The 24,136-nt window shown below is 42.0% G+C and overlaps 2 protein-coding genes across 4 annotated transcripts in view; one reads left to right on the top strand and one right to left on the bottom strand.

Annotated features, from left to right (window-relative positions):
- bltp3b (bridge-like lipid transfer protein family member 3B) overlaps positions 1-1,544 on the bottom strand; it is a 143,547-nt gene extending 142,003 nt beyond the window's left edge. For all 3 annotated transcript variants that reach the window (XM_060842909.1, XM_060842906.1, XM_060842907.1), the window contains exon 1: positions 1,364-1,544. Coding sequence is in view for 2 of the 3 variants with exons in the window: in XM_060842906.1 (XP_060698889.1) it covers positions 1,364-1,407 (44 nt within the window). In the remaining variant the exon portion in view is untranslated. The remainder of the gene's footprint in view (positions 1-1,363) is intronic.
- Positions 1,545-7,644: 6,100 nt separating this feature from the next.
- On the top strand, positions 7,645-24,118 carry LOC132826905 (cytoskeleton-associated protein 4-like). Its single transcript, XM_060843187.1, has 2 exons — positions 7,645-8,164; positions 22,750-24,118. The coding sequence occupies exons 1-2, from the start codon at positions 7,859-7,861 to the stop codon at positions 23,986-23,988; spliced, it is 1,545 nt and encodes a 514-aa protein (XP_060699170.1). The 5' UTR covers positions 7,645-7,858; the 3' UTR covers positions 23,989-24,118.
- Positions 24,119-24,136: the final 18 nt, after the last annotated feature.

Genomic DNA, 24,136 nt, shown 5'->3' with positions numbered 1-24,136 from the left:
CAGTCACTGCATCTATGTGAAAGTTATACCAGTTTAGTACAACTGAACAGTGTGCTGGGCCATTTCAGAGCACAATCAAGAGTCAACTACATTAGTGAATTGTCATAAGTATGCCTGGTGAGGTAACAATGACAAATTTCCTTCACTCAACAATATGGTAGTTACATGTCCACCTCTTGTACTTCCAGATTTATTTCAAATCCACAGCTGGAATAGTGTTGCAGTCCACTGTCTCTCGTGTTGTTCTATTTAATCTCTTATTTTTAAGAATAATAGTTTCATGGTTTTTAATGAAAATGATGGATTAGGAGAAAGTAACACTAACAGCACTTCCAGTTTTGACCAAATCTCAAATATTTATGGTTCACTAATCAAAGGACGGCAATATACTCGACTTGTGTCACCCTCATACTGCTTCGCATGACAAGATGGCAGTAAATCCTACATTTTTCGTCCACATTTCCTACTGCTATGTTAAAAAGCTGACATGACATCAAAAGCCCTGAAATCAAGTGAAAATACTTCAAATGATTCAGCACGTTGTATTTAAGGTACAACCCTAACTGAGTGTGACATCATCTATTCAACCGACAGGTGTATCTGCAAAACATGGCAATCCAGTTTCAAACCAGCACCACCTACAATGATGCGTGTCTCTGCGCCAACTGGGTGTTCAGCGCAAAATATCAGCCTTGCGATGCTTCTGTCCCCACGCAATTCACAACAGAACTCCAGCGGTCATTTAATGTACGATCCCAAATCTCAGCTCAGCATTTGAGCTGTCTATTTTCACCGAGGTGGAAAGCATGCACAATGACAAAGCTCATTCTTAGCTGGGAAATCTGAACCAAGCCAACAGTTTCCAGCCGTCTCGACGTGTCACCAACACAGTCTGAAACACTGGATTCCCATTTGTAAATTGGACCATGAACTTATCGAGCCCGCCCGCAAGACAAATCACCACAACCCGCCAGTCTCTCTCGCCAAATCAATTTGGGAGGGAAAAGTTTTCTCCGCTTCCCTTGGGCTGCCTAAAATAAAACACCAGAGAAGCAGCTTTCTCCTTGCGCTCCGGTGTCGATAATTATTTGGCCGATCTCCCTGTACATTCCTCTCGTTATAAACCTGACTTTTGCCCTGCCTCGACCCATCCGTTCTCTGGGAGGTTTTGTGATCAATTTGTGTAAAGAATGGGTTCCTCAGTACATAACGGACTAGTTGGTTCAATAATCCGGCAATTACCGCCACCCGTGCGTGAGGCGGGGACCGCAGCCGCCCACCCCCCAGCCCCTGGCTCGGGTCGAGCGGGCCCGAGGACAACATCGCGGTCGCTCGGAGCTGTCCGCATTTACCGCCCACTCACCGGGACAAATGCTTCAGGATCTGCTTCTTGATGAGTCCCGCCATCGCTTACACCCTTTCTCCGAAGAAGGAACTAAAGAACCTCTTTCATGACGGAGACTGCGGTGATTTGGTCGCGGAGGCGGTCTCTTCCCTCCGGCACCCTCACCGCCTCAGTCCGGAGCGTCCATTACTGTTACCCAGCAATGTGACCACCAGAACGAGGCTAGCGGGGCAGACCAACCCTCCCCAAAACGAGGCTCGTGGCGCAACCGTCATCTCAGAACGAGGCTAGCGGGGCGACGCGCAAAACTCGTGAGGCGGATCGCCCCGATCCCAGATCAGAACGAGGCTAGCGGGGCTAAGCTTCCTCCAGAGCGAGGCGAGCGGGGCAGAGCATTGTTCTTTCCACAAAAAATGAAGGTGCAGCCAAAGTCAATCTTTGCAGATTCTCAGCAAGAACAAATTAATCCACTCGCTTGTCCTTTCCCCACACCCGTGCCTTTTTTTGTTATGTGAAACCTCCATCGAATCTACATTTTCTTGGACTGCATTATGTTACATAGAACCGCCTACAGTGTGAAAAGAGGCCATTCAGCCCAACAAGTCCACACCATGCCTCCGAACAGCATCCTACCCAGACCCATCCCATCCCTATAACCCTGTATTCCCCATAGCTCCCTGACCACTATGTATAATTTAGCATAGCCAAATTACCTAACTTGCACATCTTTGGACCGTGGGAGGAAACCACCTGGCGGAAACCCACGTAAACGCAGGGAGAACGTACAAACTCCACACAGACTGGAATCGAACCCAAATCCCTGGTAAAAACAATGACTGCAGATGCTGGAAACCAGATTTTGGATTAGTGGTGCTGGAAGAGCACAGCAGTTCAGGCAGCATCCGAAGAGCAGCAAAAGCCCATCATCAGGAATAAAGGCAGAGAGCCAGGCTAGTGGTGGGGTCCATTTTGAGGTGGCGGAAATGTCATTGGATGATTTGGTTTATGCGAAGGTTGGTAAGGTGGTAGGTGGTAAGCACCAGGAGGGTTCTTACCTAGATTAACTGCCATTGTCTACGCACAGCACATGGAGTCCTTGAAGAAAAGCTCTCTTAAAGGCAAAGTATACAAACAACATTCCTTTCTTTTTCAAAGTAGTTTAACTAGTTACAATGTCAAGTGAGGTTCTGGATTAGTGGTGCTGGAAGAGCACAGCAGTTCAGGCAGCATCCAAAGTGCAGCGAAATCGATATTTCGGCAAAAGCCCTTCATCAGGAATTCCTGATGAAGGGCTTTTGCCCAAAACGTTGATTTCACTGCACTTTGGATGCTGCCTGAACTGCTGTGCTCTTCCAGCACCACTAATCCAGAATCTGGTTTCCAGCATCTGCAGTCATTGTTTTTACCCGTTACAATATCAAGTGAGTCTGAGTCTCTATATGCATAGGTAATTTGCTAATAAGTTCAGATGTAATGATGTTGGCAATGCCACTGATTGCCACAATAGTCAATATTGCCTGTCATTTGAATGTGTGTTGTGGGTATAGGTGTTGAGCACATAATGAAAAGCCACCAGTTTTCTGAGTAAAATTTTGAAAATACTTTGGATGTTGTGGTGACATAGGTGTTTTCTGTGAGATTGACAGTGTGAGACATATATTTCTGATTCTTTGCCTTGTTGTGTACATTGTCAGATTCTGGTTCGTTAATCACTTCATGTGTCAGGACAGCAGATGACCTTTAACATAGTTTGAAGGTACTCCTTATCCATGGCTTGTTTGGTTCAGTCACAGCATTTGATCTAGAACATTGCTTCTGTCAATGGCCCTTTCTGTCACATGCCATGTAAAAATGATTGAAAACTGAGCATTTCTTTGGTGCATACAGAAGGCCTCACTTCCACGTGTATTGTTATGTTTGCATGTTCTGGTGATTATGTCAACCATCAGTTTGTACTTAGGACCTGTACGACTTACAAAGATCATCTGTGTTTACATTCACCATGCATTAGCTCTCTGACTCTATAAAGTCTTTGGTTTAACCCGCAATATCTTTTCTGAAAGCTTCAGGGAGGGGGATGTGATTACCAGCTCAACATTTCTGTTTGCTCAATCCATCTAAAAAAAAATTCTGATAATGAATCTTTCTTCTGCATCTGCTCAAGAAATATTCTGTGGTTCTATGTACTTCTAACTGCACAACATGAATTCTAGATGAATACATGTTTAATCTGACCCTGAATTGTTCTCATAGTCCATAATTTTGGGGAACATTCAGCCATGGCAGATGATGGAAGTTGAATTCAATAAAAATCTGAAATTATGAGTCTAATGATGACCATGGAATCATTGCTGATTCATAGGAAAACCCCACCTGGTTCACTAATGTTCTTTGCGGAGGGAAATCTGCTGTCTTTACCCGGTTTGATTTACATGTGAATCCAGACCCACAGCAATGTGGGTGACTCTTAACTGCCCTCTGGGCAATTAGGGATAAGCAATAAGTTTTTGGCCTATGAATCATTTGAATGAATAAAAAAAATCTTGCTGTCTAAAAATGTTGTTCCTCAAGGATCTTTGCTACAGAGTAATTTTTAATTCCGTAAAGAATGCATAATGATATAAAAGTCTTCAAAAATCTACCTGAAAATACAGAATATCCAGATGCAGATTGATTAACCTCAGTTGGCTAATCTCTTAAAGAAGTGAGTATGATTATTTGCATTAAACCTGAAATATCCCGAATATTTAAACTCAGGGCCAAATTTGAGAGCTTAAGGAACGTTGGACAGACAAATTTTGCCAACAGAAATTTTTAAAAGCTGCAACAGTTGAAAATCTGAAAAAGTTGGAGACCATTTTAAATTGAAAAAGAGATAAGTTATAGACCAAAGGATTACAGACCAATTTAGTTTAATTAGAAGATAAATCTGTAGTTTTTCAAAATGTAGAATTACCCACCCTGAAAATAGTCACTTTGTGTCCTATTCTAAAGTGGTTACTGGTAGGAAACCATTTGTCAATCTTCATGGTTGCATTACTGATTGTGAAGTGCTTTGAGAATCTTAAATTCATGAATTCTTCTAAAATACATGTGAATTCTTCCTTCTGTTATAATTCAGTATATGTCACATAATTATATCAAGGTGTATAGATTTATTGTCCACCTGCTTTTGAATATGCTTATTAATATAGTTGCAGTGCAATGTTATACTGCCCTGATCCTATTTTTATTTAATCATTTCTTAACTGACTAAATTAGCATTCAGAGGCAGTTATGGGTCAATCACATTACTGTTATGAGATAAATAGGACATCTTAGTGAGCATGTTTCTTATTAAGAAAGTTTCTACAAGGTCTTTTACTTGTCACTTTTAACAATAAATGACTTTCCTTGACTTGACTTACTTTCCTTGACTTACAAAGAGTACATGTTATAGTTTAGCAAGGAAGAAGTTACTTCAAAGGCATCGTGGCTAAGAAGCAGTTTCTGAGATCTATCTGTTCAGGTGTTGATCGTCTCAACTTAGATTATTGTCACTTTGACTCACTTATTGGTTAGCCAGAAACATCTTGCAGGTTTGGACAAAAAAACTCAGATACTGCAGAAACCTAAAGTGAGAAAACATTGTGCTCACAATGTGAATTACATTCATCAACATTACAGAGAGAATTAACATATTTTTATTTGAGGTTTGGGACATTTGTCAGAACAAAGCCAGTCATTATGATATGTTCCAGTCTGGTAAAGTGTGCACACCTCAGAGGTTAGCGGTGTCTGTTCTGTCCAGTATTTTCTGTTATTTTTGGCTGTATTTAGGTATGAGATGGCCTGCTGATTGATAAACTACTAATTTCTAGTACTTGGTTTGGGTTTTAGGTATTGTCATTGGTCCTTGCCTCTGGCTCTTAAAAGTGAAAGAAAACAAATAGGAAAATGCTTATTAACACACACGGAACTGTGAAAGTTAGAATGGAGACAAGTAGATAGAAGATTTTTAGTTTATGTCAAGCAAAATGACATATTGCTCAATCTTGTATAATACAAAGCTTGGAGTGTGGACTATATTGCTAGGTGTTTACTGACAGAAGATCCCCGTGACCAAGCATCAAATGTACCTGCTCCACTCATTATGCCTCTGACGCAGCCACTGTCAATTACCAGGACCAACTTTCTGAGAACACGGGAGCATTGGGAGCAGATTTAAAGTCAGTAAGTTAAATGCTGCAACTGAAAGGCTGGAAAGGGCCTTCCAGAAAGAGGAGGAGCTGTTCCTTGAACTTGTGTGAATAGTGAGGCATTGATCATTCAATGAGTATTAGAGGTGAAGGACAGAGATGTTTGTGAGTAATTGCAATGGTAAGTGCTCAGAATCTCACATGCTTACAGTCTGAACTGAGATCCTCAGCAAAGCAATCACTCGATCTGAATTTCATCTTCCCAATTTATTGGAGACAGCAAAGTAAGCACTGGATACTGTTTACTAAACTGAATTAGAAATAAATTACTGTTAAGTCAGGAAGAAGTGTTTGAGTCAAAGACCTTGAAAAGAATGGAAGTGAAAAGGCAAGTTTTCTCATTTCCTGCATTTAGATAAAGTGCAAGAGGAATGGGAGTAACTACAATGCGAGATGGACCTTGATGCTATGGAGGGAATATTCGCTTCAGGGTGCTGAACAGGGAAGGGAGAGGAAGATGTGTTTGTAGGTATGGTTGGAACAGATAAGTGGGCATACAGTGGAAAATAAAAGAGTTTTACTGGATTGTTGTCATGGCACACTGCCCACTGTATCCGCCTCAACAAGCCAGAAGTCACCCACAACCAGGCTACAATCTATCTCCCAAGTTGCTGTCATCAAATGCTGTCACGTCAGCAGAATGTTTTCCCAGATTTCCTGTTCTGGTTTTTGACTTTCTGTGCTGATTTCACCTGGCAATTGCCTGGTGCTCATAATTATTGCTTAATCTGATTTGCCAATATTTCCCCAAAATACTGATGCTGTGAATTATTTCTAATTCAATATTGTGGTGATTTAAACTTATTGCTGCTTTCCGCTGTGTGACAATGATCCGGGGATATGGAAGAAACAAGAATTACAAACACATAAAGATTCGTCATTTAGAAGAGAAAGTGACGAATCCACTACCTGTTATACAAATAAATTCATGTAACTCATTATAGTTCCTCGCACTAAACAGCATAAATGTGAGGGAAAGACAGCGTATCTCAAATCTGTGCCACAACGAGAGAAACTTTTTTTTTTAAAAAAGTGAAGTTTTACTTAACGATGACTAATTCCTCGAGTCTTGAAAGGCCAAATATGAAACCTGTACAGTATTCCCCCCCCCCCCGCCCCCCACCCACCGCGGAGTACTGCGCAGCGGAAAGATTTGAACAGAATCTGGTTTTATTGTCGATGGCGGGGAAAGACAGCGTGAAGTAATGCCCCTCACTGACTGCCACTTCAAAATGTTGACAGGCTGTTGAATCTCCGGGATGGTCCCACCGCGTGTCTGTCCACCCAATACTTGAGTGCGTTCTGACTCTGCAGCCAAACTGCCACGTTGTGTGGGCAGGGCACAAGAGAGAAGAAAAAAAAAGAGATCGAAATATCAACCCCATCTGAATAGGATCAGCTGGCGTAGTCCCGAGAAACGCGACGAAATCTCCTCCATTCACACTGAAGGATCGCGTGTCTGCATGTGTGCATGGTTATGTCTGTGAGTGTGTCTGAGCGTACCTGTGTGTGTGTGTGTGTATGTGTGTGTTTATGACTATGTGTATTTTGTCTGTGGGTATCTGTGTGTTCACGAGTATACAGCATATATACTGTGTGTGTAGCTGTTAATGTGAATGTGCGTGTGTATATGAGTGTGTATATCTTTGTGCAGTGTACCCCTGTAAGCGTGTGTGTGTGGAGTGTTAGTGTGCAGGAGTATGAGTTTGTTCCTATCTCCCCGGACAGGGTTTGACGCACGGTTTCGCCTCTCCCAGTGAAAGGGGTGATGGTGGGGGGGATTATATTTGCACAAGCAGGGGGTCTCTATTTCAGTGACCGAACTATATTGTGACCAAACAATCGAGTCAAGGGTGCAGCTCGCTATTAGAAAAATGAAGTAGTGGGTAGGGAGAGAGACTGCAGCACCGGAGCTGCAGTGATGGTCTGGAGTGGAGAGTGAAGTTGCGGGTAAATTGGAAAGTGATGTAACTGAACCGAGCTGCACATCCCAATGAGCGTGTTCCCCTCCCCGAGTACGTGGCAGTCGCGTTCCCAGTCCTGAACAAATCACTGCAGCTCTCTGAGAGCAGGAGAGAGAGAGAGAGAAAGAGAGCCCGAGGCGCTGGAGAAAGAGAACAAAAAAAATCAAACTCAATCAGCAACTTTGTGGAGCTGAAGAAAGCAGCAATTTGGCGAGAGGTGAACCTCCTGTTGAGTGCATTCCAGGACAGCACCGACTCCCAGACACTGGAAAAGCAGCTGGTTCGCCGGGAGATTGGGCAGTTGCTGCTTCATGACAGGCATGTCTTCTGTAAAGCAAAGAAATAAAAGCCACCCAGACCGGGGGTCTCACTCCAACCAGGACGACGTGGCGAAGAGGGGCTTGAAGGGAAATAAAGGGGGGTCAGACTCCGGCTCGAGCATCAGCAAGGTGCTCACCGGCTTCCTCATGTTCGCTGTGGCCGCCGCCGCCGCCTCACTGAGCGCCTGGTACCTGCACAGCCTCTCCCAGCAGATCAACCACCTTCACCAGAGGAGCGAAGAAACCTCCCTGGAAAGCAGCGGCGTGGCGACCAAGCTGGAGTCCGTTTTGCAACAGGTAAGAACTTTCTCCCCAAACCACACCCACACAAAACCCCGACCAACAGCATTTCTTTTTGAAGCTGCAACCAGCCTTGAGTATTTTTGCAACAAAACTCCGAAGATCTATGGATGCTGGAAACATGAAATGAAACCAAAAAATCCTGGAGAATCTCAGCAGGTCTGGCAGCATCTGGGCAGAGAAAGCAGAGTTAACGACCTTTTTTCAGTTCTGAATTTCTGCAGATACTGAATATTTCTGGCCTGTGGTTGTTGTCCAGGTGAAGTCAATTTCTGACTTTAACAATCAATGTCAAAATGCTATTGTCAATTTTTCTCAAGTGGCCATTTACATCATTTTACAATCCAGGATGCTATTCGTTTTGCCTATCTCACCTTACCTTTCATGCATTTACCTTTACATCCTTCGGAAGAGGAGTAGGTCATTACTTCAGAACTAGAGAATCCCTACAATGCTGAAAGAGGCCCAGACCAATCCTCTGAAGAGCATTCCACCCTGATCCAGCCCCCTCACCTATCCCTGTAACTCTATATTTGCCATAGCTAACTCACGCAACCTGCACATCCCTGGATACTATGGGACAATTTAACACGACCAATTCACTTAACCCACACTTCATGGGACTGTGTGAGGAAACCAGACCACCCAGAAGAAATCCAGGCAGACATGGGGAGAACATGTACATTCCACTCAGCCGCCCAAAGCTGGAATCAAACTTGGGTTTCTGGCCCTGTAAGGTAGCAGTGCCACCCTCTAGATTATGACAAATCACTTTCCTAAATGGCATGTTCTCAAAGTATTCCTTCAACAGGTGATGACATGAGTAACTAGAAATCTATTGACACAAAAAGACAAAGTGCTGGAAAAACTCAGCAAGGTCTTGCAATATCTGCAGAGAAACAGAATTAATTTGCGTGTCCAGTCACCCTCTGTCAGAATTTCTGAGTTTCTCCTGCATTGTTTTCCTGCCTGATCTCCAGCATTTGCAGTTTATTTTAATTAAAGAAATTTATTGATCTCTATATTCAACATGCTCATTGATTGTGCTTCAACAGCCCTCTGGAGTAGAGAATTCTAAATTGTTCTGAATGAAGAAGTTCCTCCTGATATCAGTCCTAAACATTTGCCTTTTATTTCAAGACTATTTCCCCTGGTTTGAGACTCTAGAGCCAGGTGAACCATCAAAAGAAATTGCTTTGAAAACTCAGCAGGTCTGACAGCATCTGTGGTGAGAAAGCAGAGTTAACATTTCAGATCCAGTGATCCTTCTCCGTAACTGGCGCATAATGAAGATATCTGTTCTTCTGGCTGGATTCAAAACATGAAGGATGAAACTTGAGTTGGAATCCACATAGTGTGAGTCTGAGCCAGTCACTGAGTGGCCATAGAAGTGCATTTTTGCAAATACCCTGTCAAACACCAGGAGCAACGACAAAAGTAGTGAATAAGAAAAACGATTAGAACGGAAATCTCTGTAGAGAGAGGAGCAGAACTTCTTCAGTGTGGGCATATCTGGGAGAGATGTAACAGTGAGTTAAACATTAAAAGAAAACCCAAAAAACTGTGGATGCTGGAAACAAAACACAGAAATTGCTGGGTAAACTCAACAGATCTGGTAGCATCTGTGGAGAGACATCAAGAGTTAACATTTTGGGTCCAGTGACCTTTCTACAGAACATGAGGGCGAAACATTCTTTCTGCATCTACTAGACTTCTCAATCTCCTTCATAGGACAATTCCACCAACCCAGAGTCCAACTGGTGAATATCCATTGCATTCCCTCTATGGTAATTATATCTGTTTCTCAGCAAGTGGACCAGAACTGTACACAATCTCACCTATGTTCTATGCAAATGAAGAGAGACTTCTTTGCTCTTGCATTCCAATCCTCTTGCAATAAAGACTAACCCACCATTTATCTTCTGAAACTACATGGACCATGAGACATCCTCATGTCCTTCAGTTTATCATCATCATCTACATCTTCAGTCTATCATTTTAAAAAAAGTCTACATTCACTGTTATCTCCCCAAGATGTATTATTTCACATTGCTCCATATGAAACTGCCCATTTATGCCTCACTGAACATGCCTATGCCTCCAGTAATTTCTACATTCTCTGTTTGCCGTCAATCAGGAATCAGCAACAAACTTCAATATCGTACACTCCTCCTGATACATTAAAAAAAAGTGATTACTCCAGCACAAAAAAACCCATCTATTTACCTTTTCTGATAGAACAATACAACACAGGAATAGGCTTTCTGGCCCACCATGTCTATGCCAACCATGATGCCATTCTAAACTAATCCCAAATGTCTGTACTAATCCCAAATGGTCTATATATTCTATTTCCTCCCTGTTCATGTGTTTGTCTAAATGCCTCTTTAACATTGCTAATACATCTGCTTCCATCATCTTCCCTACCAGCACCTTCCAAGAATCTACCACCCTCTGTGTAAAACAATAGCCTCGCATATCTTCTTTAAACTCGCCCTCTCTCACTTTAAACTGATGTCCTTCATTTTTGACATTTTCACACTGGAGAAAGGACTCTGACTATTCCCTATCCACGTCCCTCATATTTTTATATACTTCTATCAGGTCATCCCTCTGGCTCTGATGCTATAGTGAAAACAATCTTTATAGGTATCTTCTCCAAAGCCTCCACATCCTTCCGATAGTGTGGTGACCAGAACTACACACAATACACTAAATGTGATTGAACTAAAGTTTTATACAACTATAACATGACTTACCAACCTTTCTACTCAATGCCCCAACTGGTGAAGGCAAGCATCCCATATGCCTTCTTTACCATCTTTTCCACTTGTGTTGCCACTTTCAGGGAGCTATGCACTGGCACTCTGAGATTCCTCTGTGTATTAATGTTCCTAAGGGTCCTGCCATTTACTCTAGACTTTATTCTTGCATTTGACGTCCCAAAGTGCATCAACCTCACCCTTATCCAGATTAAAATTCATCTGGCATTTATTCTCCCAACTTTCCAACTGATCTGTATCCTGCTGTATCCTTTTACAACCTTCTTCACAGTTCACAAGTCCACCAATTTTTGTGTCATCTAAATCATTTATATGTTTAATTTATAGGATTTATATGCCACATAAAATAATATACTTTAACATACTTGGACATGGTGAGTATTCCAATGACTAATTAAGCTTGATTTTGCCCTCACCAAACTGCCACTCACGGATCCAACCACTGATGACAATATTTGTAAGACTGACCACTATAGTTCTTGTTGAGACAAAGTCTCATATTCACAGAGAGGAAATTCCCCCATTCTGGTGTGTAGCAGTGAGGTAAAAGGAATAGACCGGATCTCTCAGCTTGAAGTTGGCCATCCATGAGGCCACCAGCAGCAGTAGAATTGCATTCAACCACAATCAAAGATCTTATGGCCCAGCAAGTCCCTTACCTCACCATGCCTATCAAGCCAAGCACCAATCCTGGTTTAATGAGCAATGTATAAGCAAGCACATGCCATGAACAGCCTGGAACATACCTAAACATTGGATGCCATCCTGAAAAAGTTACAATGTAGGACCATATGCATGCTGAACAACAGAACGAGTATTCTATACGCGGACCTAAACAATACCACTGCTGCCTCACAGCGCCTGAGACCCGGGTTCAATTCCCGACTCGGGCGACTGACTGTGTGGAGTTTGCACGTTCTCCCCGTGTCTGCGTGGGTTTCCTCCGGGTGCTCCGGTTTCCTCCCACAGTCACAAAGATGTGCGGGTCAGGTGAATTGGCCATGCTAAATTGCCCGTAGTGTTAGGTAAGGGGTAAATGTAGGGGTATGGGTGGGTTGCACTTCGGCGGGTCGGTGTGGACTTGTTGGGCCGAAGGGCCTGTTTCCACACTGTAAGTCTAATCTAATCTAATCTAATGCAGTCCTGATGCCAAGAGCCTTGACAAAATCTGGCTGACTGCTGAAGACATGTACACCAGAACTAACTATATCTCCACCTACAAGCTGTTACAGGACAGCAACAACACTGGCATTTACTCAACAAAGTGGAACATTGCCCAAGTATTCACTCTTCACTATAGACAGAACAAATCCAGTCCACCCAATTACCACCCTATTTGAGCTACCACCAAAGTGACGAAGGTTGTAACCAAGTCTCCTTCAACAACACCTTCCAAACACCTCTAGCACTTAAAACGTAAGTATCACCACCACTTGGCCTAACATCACCACCCCAACAAATACCCTTCTATGTCACACACCATCCTGAACTTGGCAATGTATTTTCCTTGTTTGATTGTCATTGGCTTGCCTTTCTAGAAATCCATCCTGAATAGCTTTATGAATGAACTTACAGCTACATGAATTTCAGCAGTTTAAGTCAGTGCCTCATCACTCCACCTTCATTATTCATTCATAGTATGTGGGTAAGACAGGCTGGCCCAGCATGTATTGCCCATCCCTACCTGCCCTTGTAAAGGTGGTGGTGAGTGGCCTTCTTGAACCATTGCCTTCCATTTGGTGCAGGTACACCCACAATACTGTTCAGGAAGGAGTTCCATGATTTTGACTCCCCAGTGACAGTGAGCAAAGTATGATATATTTCCAAGTCAGGACAGTGAGTGCTTGGAGGAGAATTTGCCAGGAGCCGTGTTTTCATGTATCTGCTGCTTTTGTCCTCTTGGTGGCTATAATATGCATCCAACCAACAGATAGTTTTCTCTCTAATTCCCACTGACCGTAATTTTGCTCAGACTCCTTGGCATTATGCATAGTCAAATGTATCCTTGATTTCAAAGGCAGTTACTCAAATGTCATTTTGGAATTCACCAATTTTGTTCATGTTTCCGTCAAGATGGGAATGAAGTCAGAAGCTGAATGGCCCTGGTGGAACTCAAACTGAGCATCTGAGCACAGGTTATTTTTAAGCAAGTGTTGCTTGATAGCACTGTAGATGATGCCGGTCTGGCCATCGCTTAAAATCAAAATAATAGTATCTTAGCTTCAGAATAGCTATTTCACAAGATTCCTTTGCACATACTGTGACTAATGGAAAAATTTGATTAAATTAGTCAGGCGTATGTTTTTGAATATACCTGATTATTCTGTGACACTCAAAGTTTTTGTCAATGTTAACACTACATTAGGAACTCATTAGATTAAATTTCTAAAGCTGCCAACTTGGTTAAGATTCTTTCTGAGATAGAAATGTAATTTGTAAAGTAGGACATGGAGATCAATTCTTCCTATTTAGTGATTCAGTTTAATCATCAGAAAATCATTGGTGCTTTGAATCAACTGCATTGTGCCTCGTGCCTAGTTTACCAATATATGCTCTTGTTAATCAAAGCTTCATATTAAAGCAAATTCTCAAAACCAAAGACGGGTGTTTATTAGGTGTCTTGTGATGCAGTGTAGTGTCCCTACCTCTGGTTAGAAGGCCTGGTTCAAGTCTCACCTTCTCCAAAGGTGTGGCTGAACAGATTAATTAAAATATCCATTAAAAGGAGAATGCGCCTGGAAAAGTATTAGCAACTTTTAACAAACACTTTCTCCCAAAGAAGGCAGATGCTTTTTTCTCAAGATTTAACCTACAAATAATTGAATCTTCCTTTTTTTATAGAACAATATTGTTAATTATGTTAGGATAACAGCATAGTCATTTAAATGTTAGGACCATATTGCTTTGAATAGTTTTGCTCCCTAACAAGCTTAACTACATATACATATTCTTAGAAGACTTTTTGGTGTAACGTTTCTATTATAGGTGAACACATTTCCATTTTTGGCAAGGAAAGCACAATATCATTACACAACTTTATAATTGTTAACACAACCGAGAGTCGTAGAGTCAGAGAGATATACAGCACAGAAACAAATCTTTCAGTCCAACATGTCCAAGCCGACCAGTTATCCTAAACTAATCTAGTCCTCCGGGGGCTGAGTTGAGTATGGTTGCCGTTACAAAAGAGAAAGTGCTAGAAAAGCTAAAAGGTCTTAAAATTGATAAATCTCCTGTTCCCGATGGGATGCATCCTAGAGTTCTGAGAGAGGTGGTTGAGGAAATAGCGGAGGCATTGGTTGAGATCTTTCAAGAGTCACTGGAGTCAGGGAAAGTCCCGGATGATTGGAAGATCGCTGTTGTAACCCCCTTGTTCAAGAAAGGATCAAGACAAAAGATGGAAAATTATAGGCCAATTAGCCTAACCTCGGTTATTGGTAAAATTCTAGAATCCATCATTAAGGACGAAGTTTCTAAGTTCTTGGAAGAGCAGAGTCTGATTAGAACAAGTCAACATGGATTTAGTAAGGGGAGGTCATACCTGACAAACCTGTTGGAATTCTTTGAAGAGGTGACAAGTAGGTTAGACCAGGGAAACCCAGTGGATGTGGTCTATCTAAACTTCCAAAAGGCCTTTGATAAGGTGCCACACGGGAGCCTGCTGAGCAAGGTGAGGACCCATGGTGTTCAAGGTGAGGGCCCATGGTGTTCGAGGTGAGCTACTGGGATGGATTGAGGATTGGCTATCTGACAGAAGGCAGAGAGTTGGGATAAGAGGTTCTTTTTTGGAATGGCAGCCGGTGACAAGCGGTGTCCCGCAGGGTTCAGTGTTGGGGCCACAGCTGTTCGCATTATATATTAATGATCTGGATGAAGGGACTGGGGGCATTCTAGCGAAGTTTGCCGATGATACAAAATTAGGTGGACAGGCAGGTAGTACTGAGGAAGTGGGGAGGCTGCAGTAGGATCTAGACAGTTTGGGAGAGTGATCCAGCAGATGGTTGATGGAATTCAACGTGAGCAAATGCGAGGTCTTGCACTTTGGCAAAAAGAATAAAAGCATAGGCTACTTTCTAAACAGTGAGAAAATTCATAAAGCCAAAGTACAAAGGGATCTGGGAGTGCTAGTCGAGGATTCTCTAAAGGTAAACATGCAGGTTGAGTCCGTGATTAAGAAAGCGAATGCAATGTTGTCACTTATCTCAAGAGGGTTGGAATATAAAAGCACCGTTGTGCTACTGAGACTTTATAAAGCTCTGATTAGGCCCCATTAGGAGTACTGTGTCCAGTTTTGGTCCCCACACCTCAAGAAGGACATACTGGCACTGGAATGTGTCCAGCAGAGATTCACACGGATGATCCCTGGAATGGTTGGTCTAACATACGAGGAACAGTTGAGGATCCTGGGATTGTATTCATTGGAGTTTAGAAGATTAAGGGAAGACTTAATAGAAACCTGCGATAATACATCGCTTGGAAAGGGTGGACGCTAGGAAATTTTCTCCGTTAGGTGAGGAGACTAGGACCCGAGGACACAGCCTTAAAATTAGAGGGGGTCAATTCAGAACAGAAATGCGGAGACATTTCTTCAGCCAGAGAGTGGTGGGCCTGTGGAATTCATTGCCGCAGAGTGCAGTGGAGGCCGGGACGCTAAATGTCTTCAAGGCAGAGATTGATAGATTCTTGATGTCACGAAGAATTAAGGGCTACGGGGAGAATGCGGGTAAGTGGAGTTGAAATGCCCATCAGCCATGATTGAATGGCAGAGTGGACTCGATGGACCGAATGGCCTTACTTCCACTCCTATGTCTTATGGTCTTATGGTCTTATTTGCCAGCACTTGGCCCATGTCCCTTTAAACTCTTCTTATTCATATACCCATCCAGATGCCTTTTAAATGATACCAGCCTCCACCACTTCCTCTGACAGCTCATTCCATACATGCACCACCCTCTGTGTGAAGAAGTTATCCCTTAGATCCCTTTTATATCTTTGCCCTCTCACCCTAAACCTATGCCCTCTAGTTCTGGACTCCCCAACAGCAGGAAAAAGACCTTATCTGTTCATCCTATCCATGCCCCTCATGATTTGATAAACCTCTATAAAGGCCGCTCTTCAGCCTCCAACACTACATGGAAAACAGCCCCAGCCTATTCAGCCTCTCCCTATTGCTCAAATCCTCCAACCCTGGCAACATCATTGTAAGTCTTTTCTGAACCATTTCACGTTTCACAACATCCTTCCAATAGGAGGGAGACCAGAATTGCATGCAATATTCCAAAAGTGGCCTAACCAATGTCCTGTACAGATGCAACATAACCTCCCAATTCGTATACTCAATGCTCTGACCAAGAAAGGGAAGCATACTAAATACTTTCTTCACGATCCTTTTCACCTGCAACTCTCAAGGAACTGTGAACCTGCACTCCAAGGTCTCTTTGTTCAGCAACACTCCCTAGGACCTTACCATGAAGTGTGTAAGTCTTGCTCTGATTTGTTTTCCAAAATGCAGCACCTTGTATTTACCTAAATTCAACTCCATCTGCCACTTCTCAGCCCGTTGGCCCATCTGATCAAGATCCCGTTGTAATCTGAGGTAATCTTCTTCACTGTCCACTACACCTCCAATTTTGATGTCATCTGCAAACTTACTAACTATATTTCCTAGGTTCACATCCAAGTCAATTATGAAAAGTAGTAGACCCAGCACTGATCCATGTGGCACACTGGTGGTCTCCAATCTGAAAAGCAACCCTCCACCACCACCCTCTGTCTTCTACCTTTGAGCCAGTTCTGTATCCAAATGGCTGCTCCTAAATGTATTCCATGAGATCTAACTTTATGAACCAGTCTCCCATGAGGAACCTTGTTGAATGCCTTACCGATGACTATATAGATCATGTCCACTGCTCTGCCCTAAGCCATTACTTGTTCAAAAGATTCAATCAAGTTTGTGAAACATGATTTCCCATGCACAAAGCCATACTGACTGTCCCTAATCCGTCCTTGTCATTCCAAAAACATGTAAATCCTGCCCCTCAGGATTCCCTCCAACAACTTGCCCACCACCGATGTCAGGCTCACCAATCTATAGTTCCCTGGCTTTTCCTTACTGCTTTTCTTAAACAGTGGCCCCACATTAGCCAATCTCCAGGTTTCTTACACTTCACCTGTGACTATTGGTGATACGAATATTTCAGCTAGTGGCCCAGCAATCACTTGCCTAAATTCCCGCAGAGTTCTAGGGTACACCTGATCAGATCTTGGGATCTATCCACTCTTATGCATTAAGATATTCAGCACCTCCTCCTCCTCTGTAATGTGGACAATTTTCAAGATATCACCATCTATTTCCCCACATTCTATATCTTCCATGTCCTTTTCCATAGTAAACACTGATGCAAAGTAATCATTTTGTATCTCCCCCATCTCTTGCAGCTCAACACACAGGCTGCCTTGCTGATCTTTGAGGGACCCTATTCTCTTCCTAGTTACCCTTTTGTCCTTAAAGTATTTGTAAAACCCCTTTGGATTCTCCTTAACTCTATTTGCCAAAGCTACCTCATTATCCCTCTTAAGTATACTCCTACTGCCTTTTTACTCTTCTAAGGATTCTTTTGATCTCTCCTGTCTAAACCTGACACATGCTTCCATTTTTTTTATAACAAAACCTCAATTTCTTTCGTTATCTAGCATTCCCTGCACCTATCAGCTTTTCACCCAAACAGGAATATACTGCCTCTGGACTCTCATTATCTCATTTTTGAAGGCTTCCAATTTTCCAGCCATCCCTTGACCTGCAAACGTCTGTCCCCAATCAGCTTTTGAAAGTTCTTGCGTAATACTGTCAAAATTAGCCTTCCTCCAATTTAGAACTTCAACTTTTACATCCGGTCTACCCTTTTCCATCACTATTATAAAACTAATAGAATTATAGTCGCTAGCCCCAAAGTGCTCTCCCACTGACACCTCAGTCACTTTCCCTGCCTTATTTTCCAAGAGTAGGTCAAGTTTTGTATGTTCTATAGTGGGAACATCCACATACTGAATCAGAAAATCTTCTTGTACCCACTTAACAAATTCCTCTAAACCCTGAACACTATGGCAGTCCCAATCTACGCTTGGAAAGTTACAATCCCCTACCATAACCACCCTATGAATCTCAGAGATAACTGAAATGTCCTTTCAAATTTGTTTCTCAATTTTAAGGAGTCTATAATGCAATCCCAATAAGGTGATTATCCCTTTCTTATTTTTCAATTCCACCCAAATAATCTCCCTGGATGTATTCCTAGGAATATTGTCTCTAAGTACAGCAGTAATACTATCCCTTATCAAAAACACCACTCCCCCTCCTCTTTTGCCACCCTTTCTATCCTTCATATAGTAATTGTATCCTGGAACATTAAGCTGCCAGCCCTGTCCATCCTTGAGCCATGTTTCTGTAATTGCTATGATATTCCACTTCCATGTTCCTAACCTGCTAGGCCTCTTGCATTGAAGTAAATGCCCTGACTGTTTGACTCACTCCCTTTCCCAAGTGTAGACGTCTCAGATTGATCTCTTTTCTCACTATTTCCCTGGGTCCCCCCCCCCCCCCCCCCCCCCCCCCGCAACTGGCCACCTTACTAGGTTAAATCCTCCTGAGCAGCTCTAGCAAATCTCCCTGCCCATATATTAATCCCCTTCCAACCCATCCTTCTTGTACTGGACATGTCTATCCCAGTAGAGATCCCAATGATCCAAAAATGTGAACCTTTCTCCCATGTGCCAGCTCTTCAGCCACACATTCATTTGCTCTATTCTCCTATTCCTACCCTCAGTAGCTCATAGCACTGGGGGTAATCCAGGTATTACTACCCTTGAGGACCTCCTTTTTAAATTTCTGCCTAACATTCTCTCTTCTCTCTTCAGAATCTCATCCTTTTGCCTTCCCATGTCATTGATACCAATGTGTACAATGACATCCTGCTGGTCCCTCTCCCCTTTGAGAACATACTGCACCCTCTCCAAGATATCCTTGATCCTGGTACCAGGGAGGCAACACACCATTCTGATTTTTCGCTGGTGGCTGCGGAAATGTCTGTCTGCCTCTGACTGGAGAGTCCCCATCACAATCAATTGCTTGAAGCCCAACATACTCCTCATTACATTAAAGCCTGTCTCAATACCAGAAACTTTGCTGTTCATGCTACATTCCCCTGAGAGTCTATCTCTCCTTACATTTTCCAAGACTGCATACTAGTTTGAAATGGGGATAGCCACAGAATACTCCTGTACTACCTACCGATCCCTTCCTACCTTTCCTGGAGTTAACCCATCTACCTGACTATATTTGCAGCTTTTCTCCCTTCCTATAACTGCCATCCATCACATCCCATAGCTCTTGTAATTCCTCATTGTCCCTCACTGTTGCTCCAACTGATCCATGTGATATGGTAGGATTCGCAACCAAACACACTAACTGCAAACATAATCATCCGTAACATGGAAACTCTCCCTAAACTCCCACTTCCAACAGGAATAGTATATCGCTGTACTAAATGCTCCTTCACAATCTACAGACCCAGAAAATAGCACCATGTTTTTGCTCTATAAAAACAGTGCTCCAGGCTAACTTAGTACTTATGATTTATATTTTTAAAATTTAATAAGAGACAGGTTTCAATAAAAACATAGAATCAAAAAAGAACCCACTCTATTCACTACTACAGACTTACAGAAAGGTTACACGTTAAAAATTATGCACTTAGTTGTTCCTGTGCTGTGAACTCTCCCACACAGGTTCCTCCAAGGTCAGCTGTGAATTTCGCTGTTTGTTCATTTTGCCTCGATGCATTCCGATATCTAGGAATACATGAACACAAATAGCAAAGACAGGAACTTTGCAGATTCACTGCTGTGTCAGTGAGCAGTGTGGATTTCTCTCTCCCCCTGACTGACTATGTTCTTGATGCCTTTTGTCTGACTTTCTTCCTTTTAAATTGCAGTTGTTTTGACTTTTTTCCCTAAAGTTCCAAATTGATGCAACAGCATATAAAACAGTAATTGCTGCTCCTGGAATTCAAGGAAATCTCCTCCAACATCTAAAACTACCTCAAAAAAAGGAGCAGCTCTTGCAATTTTTCCCATCCTCCAACTTGCATTACCTAGAATTTTCATCTACTTATGGAAAGCTCGAGGAGAAATGATTTAAGCAATGTTTGTCAATGCCACCATCCAAATGTTGCTTCAGGTAATAAATTAAATTAATAAATAATAGTGTTGGATCATCGAGGGCTCCTGTGGGACAGTCCCTGCCTATGATCCTGGAAGGCCTGAGTTTAAGTCCCACCTGCCCCAGAGGGAAAACACAGTAGTTCTGACAGCGTCTGTGGTGAATTAACATTTTATGTCCAGTGACCCTTCTTCAGAACTTATATTTTTGTTTCTGATTTTCAGCACCTGTAGTTCTTTCAGTTTTATTTTTGTTTAGTGTGTAACAGGATGTCTGAACAGGTGATTAATGTTATATCATTATCTGCAGATATTGGAATCAAAATGATTGGGGGAAGAATGGTTAGAATGGAATAGTTTTTGTACATTAAGCACAAAAGGATCCAAAGATTCCATTTGTTCCCTAGGATTTGGAATGGTTAATTCTCACTGAATTATTAGGGTGGTATGGTGGCTCAGTGGTTAGCACTGCTGCCTCACAGCACCAGCGTTCCCAGGTTCAATTCCAGTCTTGGGTGACTGCCTGTGTGGAGTTTGCACATTCTCCCTGTGTCTGCATGGGTTTGTTCTGGTTTTTTCCCACAGTCACAGAGATGTGCAGGTCAGGTAAATTGGCTGTGCTAAATTGCCAATAATATCAGGAACCTAATCTAATATTATGCAATTATTCATGCACAAGAATACTGCATTTTTTTTAAGATTAGATTCCCTACAGTGTGAAAACAGGCCCTTCGGCCCAACCAGTCCACACCGACCCTCCGAAGAGTAACCCACCCAGACCTGTTCCCCTCTGACCAATGAACCTAATACTATGGGCAATTTAGCATGGCCAATTCACCTGACCTGCACATCTTTGTGACTGTGGGAGGAAACCAGACCACTCAGAGGAAACCCACGCAGACACAGGGAGAATGTGCAAACTCCACACAGGCAGTTGCTCAAGGCAGGAATTGAACCTGGGTTTCTGACGCTGTGAGGCAGCAGTGCTAACCACTGTGCCAACGTGCCGCACTCCTCATATTACCTTGTATGTTTGCATTGGTAAACATGCTGGAACTACATCATACATGTACACTTCTTTCTGAACCTGTAATTGTGGCTAAATTGACAAGAACTGAGGGGTATGAGCACATTTCAAATGATGGTAAAACAGAGTTGCCTGAAGTCGCTGAAAACTAGGCCTTGCAGTCTTCCACATTTTTAGAGAAGGAAGAAGTTGACTGGTGGAATGTGCTCAATGGGTTGAACGACAGAGACCCTGTTCCTTCTCCTTATGTTCTTATATGTTTGTCAAATTGGTCATCTTAAGGACCATCACAAATTCAAACATGCATACTGAACAAACATTAGCTGTGGGAGGCAAAGAATTCATGCGCAGGGCTGCAAACTGTAGCTCATTAGAGAAGAAAGAAGTGGGACAATGTAGAGGCAGCCTGACAGGTTAAGTTTCAGCATGAATATTATTCCTACCTGAGAGTAACCCAGCCCCCTCAGAGAGGGGCTGACACACTTATCGAGCAGAGTCTATTTAGCACCACAAGCTCAAGGCAAACAAAATGACAAATGGAACTATACTAATATGCATGATTAAGCTAGTACAGCCAGAGGCAGTTTTGGAAGTATGCCACTCAAGTCCTCTGTCTCTGCCTCTTTTAAAATCTGTTGTGATGCTGCTGCAATAGGTGATCCTTTTATCACTAAACAGGACCACCATCTGAGCTGCTCTCTCATTCAGTTGCAAAACTGCTTCACCTGCCAATCAACAGGGAAGTTGCCTCCAAGGTGTTGCCTTCATTTTTATTGTACCAACGACAAGACCTTGCCAAGCAATTTGTTTCCCAATTCTTTGAATTATTAACATTTTAATATATGTCCTTGCATCAATACCATTCTAAGAGGGGAGAAAGTTGAACTTGTGTTAAAAATGTAACAGGTTTTGTTAAGAAAAACCTTTCTCCCTCTTTGCCTTTAATTGGCCATATCTTTCAATTTGAGTATAACTAATAAGTTTCAAATAACTGCTTGTAAACATCATGCCAACTAAACAATTTGAACTGGTAATAATATTTTACTGTGTTCTTCGGACAACAAAATCAGAAATAACCATATACAAACCCCCAAAAAGGTACAATTCTTTGTAAATCTAAGTTATCAATCCTTCAGTGCTGACCTCAAATTTAGAGCTTGTGTCATAACATGTCATTTGGTGTGTTGGCATGAACTGTCTATCCTCATATTGTAAAGACTTGCAGGTCTCCCAAGAAGTAAGACAACAATATTAACATTTACAACATTGCCCTTCATGTAAAAAAAAACTAAAGGTGTTTAGAATCTCAGGTATAAGATCTTGCACACAGTAGAAGTAGATGACATCTAAACTATTCATAATGCACTGAATGGTTAATTGAATTAATATTTGATATTTAAGAGCACATTAATAGCTGCAATATGTGTCAATTGCACAAGAAGTTAAACATTCAGATGTAATTATAGCATTAGAAAGACAGAAGTAATTATGCTCATCATATTTCATGATGTTTTTTACAGTCACACATTGACATTACTGTTTTGCATGAATTGCAGGTGGAATCTACGAAAATCTTGATGAACAGACTAGACTCAGTTTTGCGCCATACACAACAGGAGCTGCAAGAAACTAACAAAGCAGTCAACAAGGGTGAAAGCAAGACAAATCAAATTACTGAAACTCTACAAAAGCTGCAGAATGAAATCCTTCGAGATCTTTCTGATGGGATCCAAGATGTAAAAGAAGCAAGAGAGAGAGATGTTACATCTCTTGAAAAAACAGTCGAGGAAAAATTAACAGAATTAACCAAATCGATCCACGATAACATTGTTGCTTTTACAGAGGTACAGGAGAAGAATCAGAATGACATTGACGAAATGAAGTCAAAAATTGGTTCATTGGAAACAACCATTGAGACAAAAAGTCAAGAAATTACAGTGTTAATTGATAAACATGATCAGTTAAAAAATGCCTTACATTCACAGCTTACAGCACAGGAAGCACTGAAGCAGTCAGTGTCCAATGCTGAAATATCTCTCAATGCTGTGTCTGAAGAAGTTCACAATTGTCGGCAAGATTTACAAGAAACTAAGGACAGCTTGAACAACCAGAAAAAGGAACTACTTTCAAAGGCAGTTGATGCTTCAACTAGTGTTGAAAAACAAAATGAGATGTTTGAATCCCGATTATCTGTGGCAGAAGAAAATATTCTGGCTTTGAATACAGCTGCAACACACTTATCTGAGAAGTTAGAATTCTACAAACTAGATTCAGTACAGAATACAATGAGGAGTATGACTGAGTCTCAGGCATCACTCAGCAATGAGATTCAAACATTAAAAGCAAACCTAAAAGACCTGCAAAACCCGGCCACAGAGGAAGTCCTCAATGCTCTACACAATGAAATGCAAGCTCTGGAAGCACAGCAGAAGGAACAGATTACGGAAGTACAATCAGACCACAAAGAAAGCCTAAAGCAGTTGGAAAAGAGTGTTACTGAAATAGGTGAAAAAAGTCAAAATGTTGCAGCCACATTAAAATCCGTGGAAGAGATGATAAGGTCTGAGTTTGACGAGAAATTATCAACGATGGAAAGCTCCATGGATGAACTTAAGTCTTCAATCAGTGAGGCCAAGACTGATCTGGAAGTATTAGGATCAACTGTGGACAGCCTACTCTCCAAACCTGAGGAGACTGAGACAGCGGAGGATGAACTGGCATCCCTAAAACTGTCACTAAATGAGTTACAATCTGATGTTGATAAATTATCAGCGTCTTTAAACAGAATGCAATAAGCTAGTAGATACACAAGTAGTTGGGTGAAGTTTCAAAACAGTTTCCATATCGTATTGATTTGCTTGGAAATATAGAACATAATTGAGATTGTTTTAATGATTTTTTTTATAACAGAATACAACATATGTATGGCCGAACTTTGTAGTT

Source organism: Hemiscyllium ocellatum, chromosome 23 (genome assembly GCF_020745735.1).
Source record: "Hemiscyllium ocellatum isolate sHemOce1 chromosome 23, sHemOce1.pat.X.cur, whole genome shotgun sequence".
NCBI lineage: Eukaryota > Metazoa > Chordata > Chondrichthyes > Orectolobiformes > Hemiscylliidae > Hemiscyllium > Hemiscyllium ocellatum.
Note: the sequence above shows the minus strand (reverse complement) of the source record. Positions and strands in the feature narration are given on the sequence as shown.